Source organism: Prionailurus viverrinus, chromosome C2 (genome assembly GCF_022837055.1).
Source record: "Prionailurus viverrinus isolate Anna chromosome C2, UM_Priviv_1.0, whole genome shotgun sequence".
NCBI classification, from domain to species: Eukaryota; Metazoa; Chordata; class Mammalia; order Carnivora; family Felidae; genus Prionailurus; species Prionailurus viverrinus.
The window spans coordinates 77,911,091-77,924,798 of record NC_062569.1 but is presented as its reverse complement, the minus strand read 5'-3'; the positions used below and the strand labels follow the sequence as shown (position 1 = coordinate 77,924,798).

At 45.8% G+C, this 13,708-nt stretch overlaps 1 protein-coding gene across 1 annotated transcript in view; it reads left to right on the top strand.

Annotated features, from left to right (window-relative positions):
- The window catches only part of DGKG (diacylglycerol kinase gamma), a 205,546-nt gene that overhangs the window by 177,794 nt on the left and 14,044 nt on the right, over nucleotides 1–13,708 (top strand). The window contains exon 23 of the mRNA XM_047876465.1: nucleotides 11,960–12,080. Within this exon, the coding sequence (XP_047732421.1) occupies nucleotides 11,960–12,080 (121 nt within the window). The remainder of the gene's footprint in view (nucleotides 1–11,959; nucleotides 12,081–13,708) is intronic.

Below are 13,708 nucleotides of genomic sequence, written 5' to 3'. Positions count from 1 at the left end.
AAGTGGATGCATGAATGAATGAATGAATGAATGAATGAGCAAGGTGCGATGTGTGTGTGCTGATACTTGAAGCTGGCAAGGATTTGAAAAGACGGTGAGGGAGAAGAGGGGAAGGCGGGCTGGAGCACTAGCGTGTAGAGGTAGCACAAGGGAAGGCCAGAGAGATAGAGACCCTGGAGTAATGTGCCACAGAATTGGTTCATGATCCTCGAATAATAGGAAGAGAGGAAGAGGTGACGGGGTGTAAGCCCGGAGCAATAGGATGGGAGAGTAGTGTGCAGTTTGGGTTAGGGGACAGGAAAGGGGACTGGTGGCAGGAGACCTGTTCAGAGGCTAATGCATGATGCAGGCTTACAGCTCTCAGGTCCGGAACCGGGAGGCTGTGGCCCAAAGAAAGAAGGAACAAAAGCCAACAGGAGTAGGGGTCAGACAGAAGGGGCGCTGCCACGTGTGTGGTTCCTCCCTCCCCACAAATCAGCCAACAGGATCCCAGCTTCTGCCCACACACCCCGCCCTCTCCCGTCAGCCTCCACAGCAGACCGCCGCCCCCCCCCCCAACACATTCACAGAATGGACGCCTGACACTGGAACCTGTGTCTTTTCCACCTCCCGCACACTCGATCCGTTTTCAGGCCGATTTGCCCCATACTTGTTAAGCATCTATTTGAATTTAACACTAGATATGAGAAATACTTTATACTCCTCATCTCATCTTAATCCCTTACAACACTCTTGAGAAACACTTTATAATTAGAAAAATGAGGCTCAGGGAGGTCAATTGACCTGTCCAAGGCCACACTGATTGATGGATCTGGGACTGGAGCCAAGTCCTAGTATTCCAAACATGGCATCCCACCCCACCCCCACCCCCACCCCCCGTTTCTGGCCAATCCTGACCCAACAACCAGAAAAAGTCTCTCTGATCACAACTCTCTGCTTTTGCCTTTCTGGGGCAGGTGGGTGGTGTGCTTATCTCTCTGAGCTGTGATTAGCCTGGTGGGTGTAGATGTCTGCAACGTACCTTGTATGTGTCATGCGTGAGAATCAGGTTTGAGTTGAACTGGAAAATCTCACCACTAATTGATTGATTTCATTACATCCACTGTACCTGGAGCTTCTCAAGCTCCATGAGCAAAGTAAAGCCAGACAATACACCAACAATTACCAACAACATACCAACAATAGCATTTGACATTCAAGCCGAGAAAGTCATCATTCCATTTAATAAGATTGTGCAGCCAAGAAGTCTTCCCTGAGAGGAGCCAAGAAGAGGCTCACCCCCTCCATGCTCACTTCCCTGCCCTCAGACACCCTGTCACTCTAAGGTATTTTGTCTCTGCCTTGAGTTCTTTATTCAGAGCTTATTTTTGGAGTCAAACAAGCCTTGGTTTGAATTCCAGCTGTACCACATGCCAGCTTTGTGACGTTAGGCAAGCTTCTCAACCCCACTGAGCCTCAGGAGTTTTTTATGTCGAGGTAATAGTTGCTATCTAACAGAGTTGCCGTGAGGGTTAAAAGCATAACCTTTGTAAAGCTCTAGGCCTGCCTGGCCTAGAGTCTGTGCTCAGTAATGGTCATTTTCTTCATGACTTCATTGGGACCACCAGGTCAAGATTCCCTGTACCTCCACTGCCTCCCAGACCTTAAAAGACCTTCTCACTCTTGGTTTTTCTTAGAGGCATGATGATGTCAGAGGCTCGCTTCAGAGCCATTTCTAGGAGATCATTTCTTCCTGAGGAATTCTCCAGCACACTGCCTCTCCCCTTCTGAAGCACCTGACCCTTATGCATAGAGAGGATTAGATGCCCCCCCTTCCAGAAAATACAGAGCTTTCTTCAGAGCCCTGCCTAACCCAGAAAGAGAAAGCCACACAGAATGGAGGCCCCACTCTTCCCTCCCCACCCCACCACACAGCAGGCTTTCAGGAACCAACAACAATGGCCATTGTGAGCCCGCGCTTACTCTTTCTCTCACCTCAGTGTAGGGTTGCACAGAATGTTCTGACTTTTGCACAGTGTAAGGAGTGGTAAAGATTGCTGCCAATCTGTTCTTGACCCAGACAGTCAGGAAATCCAGACTCTACTTTTGTTGGAACAGCTCCAACAGACTTGAAGGGTAGAATGCCCCTATGCCAAATCAGGGAAAATAGAGGCCCTGAGGAGGAAAGTGACTTGCCCAGGGCCACACAACTAGACAGCCAGAGCAGAGACAGAAATCCCAGGGCCTGCCTGCTAGATCAACACATTCCTTTTCCCTCCGAGCCTACAGCCTCTCCTCTTTAGAAAGCAGAGGCTCTAGGCTGCTTCTCCTTCCGATTTGCTTCCATCTGGATTTTCCAGAGGCAAAGACCACTCAACACTCTCTGGACACTTTTATTGGGCTTTAAACAGACCCCTGGGAATAGAAGAAACCTGCAAGCCAGTATGACAACAGCAGGACACAAAGGACACTCCCCTCAAAGGAGGTGCTTCACGAGCAGGGGTATCAACACTATGCCTGAAGTATCTCCAGATCCAACCCTACTCTTCCTTGCTCAGGCCAGGAATAGTGGATCACTATGAGGTTGTATCTTTCTCTTTCTCTCTCTCTCTCTCTTTCTCCCCCTCCCTCCATCTCTCTCTCTCTCTCTCTCTCTCTCTCTCTCTCTCTCACACACACACACACACACACACACACACACACACACACACACGCAGGTGAAGAAAAGGAACTAAAGGAACTCATTTGCAAATAAAATGCTGAATCTCCTGCTTTAGAGTCACAGAGTGGTAATAGAGATGCTTCATTTGCCAGGAAGGACAGTCATCCTAAAAGTTCAAGGTCACAGTACCTCTGGCCTTCACGGTATATCTGCTTTTCTCCTCCTCAGCACTTCATTCTCCCCCTACCTTCTCCTCTCTTACCCACCTTCCATATCTTCCTCTCCCTCTTTCTTTTGCCTCCTGCAATACCTTCTCTGGGTCATGTCAGTTACCATCCACAGAAGGCCACTCACCATGTAGCAAAGACAGGATATTCTGAGGTCGCCCCTTTCTAAGGAAACATAAAATCCCCATAACAGCCGCTGTTTCTTAAGGGCTTTCTGTGTGCTCTCTGTGAAGGGCCTCTGATTGCATCACTTCTACACCTCACCACAACCCTGCCAGTGGGTTACTGTATCTACATTTTCCAGATAAAAGACAGACTCAGAAAAGCTAAGTGACTTCTCCTGAGGTAATGACACTTGTGGGTGCCCAGCAGTAGTATTCGATGTAGGTCTCTGCCCCACAGCTAGTCTCAGGAGCACATTCTTCATGTTGGGTTTACAGAATGCCAGGGAATGAGCCCTCCTGCCTGCTTATTTTTCTGGCAAAGGTCCTTCTGCCTCTACCCCATGTCTGAGCTAGGATCGTGAGGAAAAGCATGGTCCTAGATTATTCTTCAGGTCAGGTATGGTTGGGATCCCTAAGGGCCTGGTGCTTTGAGAGGCCAGGTGGGAATGTGTCCAGGTGAAGATCCTATAAGTCACTTAAAGCCTCTTTCCTTACCCACCCTTTGGTGCCCAAGGAAACCCCAGAGCCCCTCCCTTCCCCAAAATCAAGAAACAGTCTTGTGGGGCTCTCCATCTCCCCGCCCCCGGGCTATTTTCAGGTTGCCAGGCTTCTAAGTTGGCTTTGAAGCTCTTTCGCCAGGAGCAGTCCTTCATCTGCACAGACCAGACCCAGTGGGAGGCTGAGGCAATCTGCTCAGTGCTTAGCCTTTAAGGCTCTGGGTGCCTGAACCACCAAGGGCACGTGGCCCATTTCCATGGAAATTTGGAGGCAGGAGAGGAGTCCAAGGTGACACGTGACACGCCTTGGCAGGCCGAGTTTGAGAGAGGCCTACCAGCTACCACTCACCTGTCTGGACTGTGGGGACTGAACCTGGCCCCACCACAAGGCAGAGCCCCACTTGTGTCCTCTCCTTCTGAAGAGAGTAAGAAAGTCCCACATCCCCGCCCCACCTCCACTGCATGTCAACTTCTCCCTAACAGAGTGAGGAGGGACATTTCTTCCTGCTGTTGGCAGAGCTCCTTCACATCCTGTACCTCTTCTGTCTGCAAAATACCTCATGAAGTAGGTTTTATTATTGTGTCTGTTATGGGCAGGGACCTGGGGGGAATTTTGCCTCCCCCCGGATTCCTATGTTGAAACCCTAATCCTCTACCTCAGAAGGTGACTGCATTCAGAGACAGGACCTTTAAAGAGGTGACTAAGATGGACTGAGGCAGTTAGGGCAGCCCTAACCTAATCTGACTGGTGTCCTTGAAAGAAGAGGAGGTCTAGACACACAGACAGACATACCAGGGATGCGCGTGCTTAGAAGAGAGGCCCCAGGGGAAACCCACCCTGCCAGCACCTTGATGGTAGCTGTCCAGCCAACACAACTGTGAGAAAATAAATGTGTGTTGTTTTAAGCCACCCAGCCCGATGGGCTTGTGTTATGGCAGGCTTAGCAAACAGACTCAGAAAAGACAAATAACCTGCCCTATGTGGACACAGAGATTAAGCTGAAGCTGTTAGCCCCAAACTCAAGACCCTGTAGTGTTTCTCACCATTTCCCTTGAACCCTGGGACTCCTTAGTTGTCTATCAGAAGCCATTTATTAAGTAGTGACAAACTCCTTTTTGCATTTCTTTTTTTTTTTTTTTTTTTTTTTTCAATTTTTTTGATGTTTATGTTTTATGAGAGAGAGAGAGAGACAGGGTGTGAGTGGGGGAGGGGCAGAGAAGGAGACACAGAATCTGAAGCAGACTCCAAGTTCTCAGCACAGAGCCTGACGCGGGGCTCGAACTCATGGAACACGAGATCATGACCTGAGCCGAAGTCGGATGCCCAACCGACTGAGCCACCCAGGTGCCCCTCCTTTTTGCATTTCTAATTAGTCAGACACAGAGCCCTGCCAGGAAGAGCTTCAGATGGGCATTAGCTAACCAGTGTTACCCCACCAAGTGGATAGGAATCCAGCCCAAAGAAATGATGCCTAACATCCTAGTTCACCTGTGCTACTATAACCCAGGTAAAGGGACGGCACCCACAGGCTTTATTAGATTATACAGGTACCCCAGGATGTGGGGCAGGCTTCCTTGCCCATATGACAGGATGGTTCAGAAACTCTCTGGGTACCATCATGTAGGATTTCAGCACATCCACTGGGGGTTGCTTGGCTCCCTGGGCTCCCCATTGCAGCTCTCAGACCCGAACCCTGGAGTACTGACTGAAGGGGAAACAAGGTAGGAGTGGGGTTGAGGGTAGCAAGGCATCCCATTAGGCTGAGGATCTCCCATGCTTCCCTAAGGCACAGCAAGCTAGAAGTCTGAATCATGCCACACACGTATATATATCCTGAGCTTCCCTTGCATTTTAAACGACTGAACTTTCATTAATGTGAGCCAGCAGCCAAGAGGAGAATGATCATAAAAATTATGCATTAAGAAAGAGAGGGGAAGGCCTCCTGGGTGACTTCGTCAATTAAGCATCCTACTCTTGATTTCAGCTCAGGTCATGATCTCACAGTCAGATTGAGCCCCGAGTCAGGCTTTGCACCGGGCATGCATGGAACCTGCTCGGGATTCTCTCTCTCCCTCTGTCCCTCCCCAACTCGTTCTTTCTCTCTCTCTCCTCTCTCAAAATATTTAAAAGAGAGAGAGAGAAAGAGAGAGAGAGGCAAAAACCAGACTGGGTCAGCATTACCTGATATATGCAGATGAAATAAATTAATTCGTGGAAAGCCTGTTACCCAGTTCAGTCTAGACAGGTAGTTACTATTATTATTAATCACTATCTTTTTCTTCTTTCAGGTCAAACTGTCAAGGTCTTTGGCACTAAAGCATGTATCTTATTCAGTCTGTTCAACAAACATTTAATTGGGAACCTTCTATATGCCAAGGGCTGGGCCAGTTGCTAGGGTTACAAAGATAAACAAAACAGGAAAACATCCTGGCTTTCAACTCTCAGTGGAGTTGGGAGAGTAATATGTTCAGAAACAGTTGTCATTGGGTGAGATCCACTGTCTGAGCATAGGGGAAGGAAGAAGCATGGTGCCTGGCGCATCCCCAGAGGGCAAATAGGAGTTCTCCACGCAGAGAGACACCTGTGTATGACACAGGGCCAACCAGTAAATGACCTTGCACACCTGACTAAGGAGCCAAGACACCGTTCCTTGGGCTTCCAGAGCCATTGATGCATCTGAAGAAGGGAGTGGACAGATCAGATGTGGCCCTTAGTTCTGAATGCTCTGCCAGCTTTACCTGTCAGTGTTGAGCTCCAGCCCCTCCTCCCAAAAGTGGGCAGGACTAAGGAAAGAAAAGCAAAATGTTGCTGTTGAGATCAAAGAAGTAGGGAAAGGAGCAGAGTGAGGGAAGAGATTGGAGGGAAAAACAGACCGAGTGGGTCGCCCACTTAATCTGAAGTTCACCTGGATTTGAGGTCTCTGTGTGGAGGTGTGAAACTAGAGGACCATTGAAGGTTTTTTAAATGTTTTAGCCTGAATGTGAGGGTTTGGGGACACTTGTACACAGCTCTAAGAGGGTAGATAAACAGACGATTGGGAGTCGTTAGGCTGAATCTGGCAGAAAAGGAAAGTGAAACTAATAGATTTTAGTGCCCACTCTAAAGGGCCCAGCACTTTAACGTTCAACTCTGCCATTTAATCTCATAACCACACTTGAGGTCACTATTATTGTTCCTAACTCCTAATTTTCAAGTGAAAAAAGCTCTAGATCAAAGTAGTCAGGAAGTAACTTGTTGATATCCTTTTTCACTCTAATTCTTGCATATATTTTGGGCACTTTTATTGCCTAAGGCTCAGGTTCTCAGTCTTGAGCGTGCCTCAGAATCTTCCAGAGGGCTTGTTAGAACACAGACCACTGGGCCTAATCCCCGGAGTTTCTGATTCAGTAGGTCTGGGGTGGGGCCTGAGGATTTGTGTTTCTGACAAGTTCCTGGTTGACTCGGATGCTGCTGCTGCTGCTACAAGACCACACTTTGAGAACCACCCAACAACCTAGCCCGGTGGTTCCCAAACTGTGCTACCTTTTGGAATCACCTGGGAATCTTTAAAAACAAACATTGATGCCTGCCTCCCAGGCCCACACATTCTGATTGAACTGGAATAGATGCAATCAGGCCATCATTGTTGATAAAAACTCTCCAGGCAATGTTAACATGCGACAAAGTATGGGAACCATTGACCTAGCCTCACTTCGCCGTGACCCTAATGCCCATCTTCTTCGGCTGCCCAGCTGGGGCCACAGGAGGGACTTGTCATCTACTAGCATGGCTCAGAGCACTTCTTTCCATCCCTCCGTCTCCCGCTGTCTCAGAACACCTGCTCCTAGAACTCCTCGTGCCTCTCACCCCATTTCTCCCTTTTCCTCCAGTCCTTTGTCTCTAGTCCTGTTCAGACTAGACCCGATGCTACAGTCAGTATTACAACCATCTCTTACCCACTGCCAATACATCCACCTCCTTGTTCTTTCTTTGACCACAACTAGCTGGGAAAGTTTGAGGAGAAGGATCTAAACCAAACTTCAGGCATGGGAGTGAAGGGAGGCTTCTTGAAGTTGATGACACTTGAGCTGAGTTTCGATGAACAAGCAGGAGTGGAAGAGGGCATTTCAGGCAGGGGTACGACATGTGTAGAGGCACAAAGGAGGGGAACAGGAGGATTTACCTGGAGAACTACATGTTGTGTATGTCTGAAGCAGGTACTAGCCCACAGGGTCAGGAAATAAAACTGCAGAGGCAGCCTCTTGCCAGAAGGGGATAGGCCTGGGGCATGAAGCCACGGAGTTTACATCACATTTGCAAGTAGGAAGAGCAGTCAGCTGATACTTTTTTTAATGACTTTTAAATTATAACATTAATACACACTTAGAGAAGATATGAAAAATGTAGAAAAGCATCAAGTAGAAAATAACAATGACCTTTAATCTAATTATCCAGAACTCACCACTGTTAAGATTTTAGGGGCATTTGTCCTTTTCTCCTATGCACATTCTTACATAACTGAAAGCATGCTGTGCATAAATACGTTTATATGTCACCTTCACACTTAACATTATATGCGTATTTAATGTTTTTGAGATGTTGTAAATATCTTAATGGTGGCATAAGTCTATTGTCATGGATACCATAGACTTTATTTAACTAGTCTCATACAGATGGAAATAGTAAAGGGTGAGATTTCACTGTTATAAATGATGCCACAATGTTCATATTTGTATGAACTTGGATTCTGTCAATGATTTCTTGTGATCAATACCAAAAATGAATTTAATGAATCAACAGTATGAAAATTGTAGACTCTTATTGTCAAATTTCTTTCTGAAAAGCTTTTGCCAATTTACACTTTCATTATAGGTGTGAAAGAATGCACATTTCATCTTCTCTTGCCAGCACTTGGTGTTATGATTGGTGGCACTGAAGGATTTTTGGTATGGGGATGACATGAGCAGATCTGCGTTTATAAAATCACATACTGGAGGCTGAGTCTAGTGGGCCAGATTGGAGCTGCTGTTGTTGTCCTTGCTGTGCCTCCTTTGCTTCCACATTCTCCTTTTTCCATTTCCCCATTCTCCATCTTTTTTCTCCTTCTCAGAGAGTGTATGACAAGGCTTTGTTACCAAGAGCGAAGCTGAAAAGCCCAGCTCTGTGGCTGCAACAAACTTGTGCCCAGACCAGTGACCCTCTGTTTACAGTTCTGTCATCTAGATAGATAGATAGATAGATAGATAGATAGATAGATAGATAGTAATTCTCCTTAGGTAGAAATATTTTTTTATACTTTTCAGTGAAATTGCCAAATGGATTTATTGCTAAATTAATTTCTTTCTGCATTCTGTGACTGTCCAACCCTACATGTGTTCCTCTGTCCCTGGAATATCTTTGCTCCTTCTCCTTCTCAACCCAGCAAATTGCCTGGCATTCATCCTTCAAGACGTGCCTTAAATGTCTGTGACACCTTCCTCCCACGCTTAGCCCAGTCAGAATAGGTTACTCGGGCCTCCCTGTCCCTATAGTTCAATTACAACATTTTCTACACCTAACACATTTTCTCCCTCTTGGCCAAGAGTCCTTTAGGAGTAGAACATTTTGTATTCCTGGTGTTTCTCTGGCATTCAGCTGCTACTCAGTAGCTTATGAGTGAGTGAGTGAGTGAGTGAGTGAGTGAGTGAGTGAGTGAGTGAGTGAATGAATGAATTCCTGTTTTACTAAGGTGCATGGACATTTCATCTTAAATACTAATGAGTTAAAAGTGTAAAGACAATGTGAAGATGATATGAATTGCCAAAACCACACTCAGAATCATGGGTATCAGGTAAAACAGACACCTGGTATACCAGATGTCCTGATCCTGGATTCTAAGTTCTGAACATTAATTGTTCTATGTGCTTAGATGTTGACTTACACTCTATTCTGTTTCATTTTAACTCCAAATTTAATTTGCGCATAAGTATCTCTGTGCTAAAGGAAGTAAAAGGAATTAAGCGATGCCAAAATATCCCAAAGTGTATTCCAAAGAAAACTACCAGAGACTGTTTATAGATATCACACAAAAGAAGAGCCTCATGGTCCCATAAGTTTGGGAAACAACGTTAAATAGATTTCTTTATCTCAGAACGTCCTAGTAGGCATTGTAGGAAGTTTAAAGGAAGATCAGCCAGGCAATGGCAGAGAAATAGAAAAGCAATCAAGGCTTTCTTCAGTAGTAGACAGGAGTCATCCTAGCCTCTTTATGCCAGGGAAGATTCAGAGTACAAATTCAAAATCAGAATGGCAAAGTGTATACCGAGATCCTAGCCCCTTACCCTGCATTTATCTCCTTAGTCCCACGTGTGTGTAAGCCTCTGCCCGCCCCCCCACCCACCCACCATGTGGATGAGATCAGCCTTCATTACTTCTCTTCTAGAGCCAGGAAGCAAGGTAATGTGTGGGAAGTGATAGCTGCAAGGTAATGTGTGGGAAGTGATAACAACTTAAAGCCATTCAACAGGAAAATTTGTTAAAAGACCAAGACATTGTAAAAGCTGAAACACTTGAGTCTATTAAGTCCCCTGCTTCTTAGAACATTTTGTTACCAGGGAATGTTTCAAGGAGGGAAAACATTGAACTATAACAGCACTGTCAGATACCAAAGTCTGGTACAAAGAGCAACATTTTACAAGACATCTGTCTTTCTGCCACTAGAGAAACCTCTGAAAAGTTCTGCTGCTTTTTTCTCCTACCCCAGTATAATTCCCCACCCTCCTCACCCCTAGACACACTCCTTGGTTTCTCTCTTCCCTCCTCCTCCTCCTCCTCCTCCTCCTCCTCCTCCTCCTCCTCCTCCCCCTCTCACATTCATAGCCCATGCTGATTTTGCAGACACTGTGTTAAAATGACACAGTAAGCTAAGACTATCCAATGGTTATTTAATGCTCTTTGGTAAGAAGGGAACTAATTACGTGGCTAGAGGTTTAGATACTTGTTTATTGGATCCAAACTCCTTAAGAGAGCCTGCAGCGTTCTCCTAAACAAACACTGCCCTTTCATGGCTTCTTGTTCCAAGCCCACATGAGATGGAGAGTTTAAGGAGACAGTATCTCCACAGATAAGAAAAAAAGGGATAGCAGAGAAGGAGAATAGGAGTATGGACTGAAGTAGAGGGGAAAGCTTACGTGCCTGTGACAGAAAGATGAACCGTCTGTGTATCTGTTGGCAGCTAATGTCCATTGGTGATAATCAGTAGGTTAGACTGTAACAGTGTTGACACATTTGTGGTCAGCTCAGTGGTTTGCTTAACTGTCTTCATTAGCAAAACGTCCATCAAGGGAATGTTTTTAAACAATACCTCCTAAACAAAAAAGTATAGACAAACCTAAACATCTCTTTGGCAATCTTAACAAACACTATTACACGATACCGGCAGGGACTTTAGACAAAAGCCATCTATGAAATAAATAAAAGTGCTGACTTTCTAGTTTGTGGATATTAGTAGGATATTGGTAATTAGCTACAATCTATGAGAAAAGTACCTTCGCCCCGGTAGGGAAAAGAATGGAAGGTTTTAAAGAATCTGCCTTTTTATTTTGCTTCTGTTTTAAATACATAAAAATTGTGTTGTAAAAGTGAGGCTTGTTCCCAACGTCAAGCCTTGATCCTGCCATTGCTTTCACAAGAAATCGGGCAGGCACTGCCCAAACCTCAGGAACCCTGAAAAAGACCTCTTCCAGGTGCTGGATCAGAAGTAACTGCCACTGTGGGAGGCCATCAATCCTATGTGACTCTGAGCCTGAGACACATATTTTCTGTCCCACTTTTTCTACCATGGACTCAGAATAATTTGGTTTAGGTGAAATATTCTTTTCCTTGGCATAGCTTAGGCACCTGGTGTCCTGAAGGAGGTCACTGATTTCCCCCAAGGATGTCCAAGAAGGTTGGCTCACCACTGGCTTACCACAGGCCAAATCTGAGGTTAATTAATCCTCAGTCATCATCAGTAGGGCCATGATGTTATTCAGACATTCAGAGAAAAGAAACTTGAACCAGTTATGGATAAGGACTTTCATCAACATTCCTTCCTATCCTAATCCCAAACCAGTGTGTCTTTAGCTGCACTGGGGGGTTGAAAATCATTTCAGCAATAGCTGGTTCGTCATTTATATTACCCTCCATTTGAAGAGGCTTCTTGAAATGCCAGCTTCTTCATCGGATGCATATTAATGTCCTGAATCCAAACCTTTTTTCACTAGAACTGGGTTTCTGCTCATGAAATGGTACATTTATTGACCTTTGGGGAAATTCCCTGTTCAGAATGAGTACGAAAATGCTATTTGGTGGGAGAGGAAGGGTTATTGGCAGATGTGAGTTGGTCATCTAAGGTGCAGACATTCTGACCACAACCATCCTGAGGAACAGAGAGATATGTATGCCCTGCTTCTGCTTTTCTCACTCTGCAGACCTCAGTGACCAGCTCCTCGAAGTGGTGGGGCTAGAGGGAGCCATGGAGATGGGGCAGATCTACACTGGCCTGAAGAGTGCGGGCAGGAGGCTGGCCCAGTGCTCCTCTGTCACCATCAGGTACGCTTCCTCATTACCCAGCAGCCTCCGAGTCTTCCCACCTCCCTCCGTATTCTTACAACGACAAGGAAGCCATCTTTGGGTTTCAGTGCGGGGAGAGTGACGGACAGAAGCTCGATAACATTTATAAAGAATGTCTTTAGAGACCATTTCCCAAACTAGGTACAATACAACCATGCAGGACATCAATTAAAGGGTCCACCTCGACCAGTTTGCCATTCTCTTATAATGAATTGGTGAAATTCTCTAAATGGTAATAGAGGATTATGAGGCCCAGAGAACCAGAGGTCCAACTCCTTGCCTTTCTTATCTTCACTAATTCAGATACTAGATATATGGCAGAGGGCACACTGTGACAAAAACCAGGTTCTCTGCTTGCCTTTTCTTGGATAGTGGCCTTAGAAATACTATTTCCTGGGGCGCCTGGGTGGCTCAGTCGGTTAAGCGGCCGACTTCGGCTCAGATCATGATCTCGCGGTCCATGAGTTCGAGCCCCGCGTCAGGCTCTGTGCTGACAGCTCAGAGCCTGAAGCCTGTTTCAGATTCTGTGTCTCCCTCTCTCTGACCCTACCCCATTCATGCTCTGTCTCTCTCTGTCTCAAAAATAAATAAACGTTAAAAAAAATTTTTTTTAATTAGGAATACTATTTCCTGTATACCTTTGTGGAGCCAAACCATCAACATCAGCAAATCTGTCCTAATTGCCTAAGAGGGTGATGCTTCTGTGGGGTATGGACCCCACAGGTCAGTCACTGCCGGCTCCTGGAAGAAATGGAGTCTAAGAGAGGGGATCCTCGGTTTCAGTTACTTCTGTTTAATCAATAAAATTCGTCAGATTCTTCCCCACCTGATTATTTCAGAAGTCTTTATTCCCTTCCTTTTCCCATCCAGTTTTTCCAGTTCAAATCCTTTAGTGTGCCTTAGGGATCTCCTGGAAAGGCCACAGTATGCAGGCTTCCCAAAGTTATTGGACCACAGACCCCTTTTGTCCCAAAACCTCTTGGGCAAGTACCCTCAGCACACTTTTAGGCATCCTTCAAAAAAGACCCCGAGAGCTGGTTCCCTGACATCCTTAGCTCTAAACTCTTTTCTTCATTCCCTCCCTGTGTCTTCTTTGTCTTTTCTATTATTCTCCAAAGCTTTGTTTGTTTTTTCTCTGGGCTGTTGCTGTGCTGGGGCCCTGTTTTCCACACGAATCCCCATACTTCCTTCCCTGTCCACCGTCCATGACTCCAGCACTGAGTAGGTCTAGTCTGTTAGCACATCTAAGACATAACTGACGTAGGCCACAGAGAATGTAACATCTTAGTCCCAGAGGAATCAAAAACGCCATGTCTAAGAGGGAGGATCTTTTCTTCATATTCAATAGGCCTATTTCTAGATGGAACAGATGGGGTGAGCCAGGATCCCCATCCTCCTGGGCATTTCCCAGACACCTTCCTCAGCCCCAAGAACCAAAATGCCACTCCCTCCTCTCGTGATTTGTTTTATTATTAGGTTTCTTATTTTTTTATTATTATTAAATATTCTCAGGATCAGTGAGAGAATCGTCTACATCAAAACATAGCCTATATCCCTCATTTTGTAACTTCAAAAACAGGGCCGATCCAAACCCAGGTGAGAGCTTC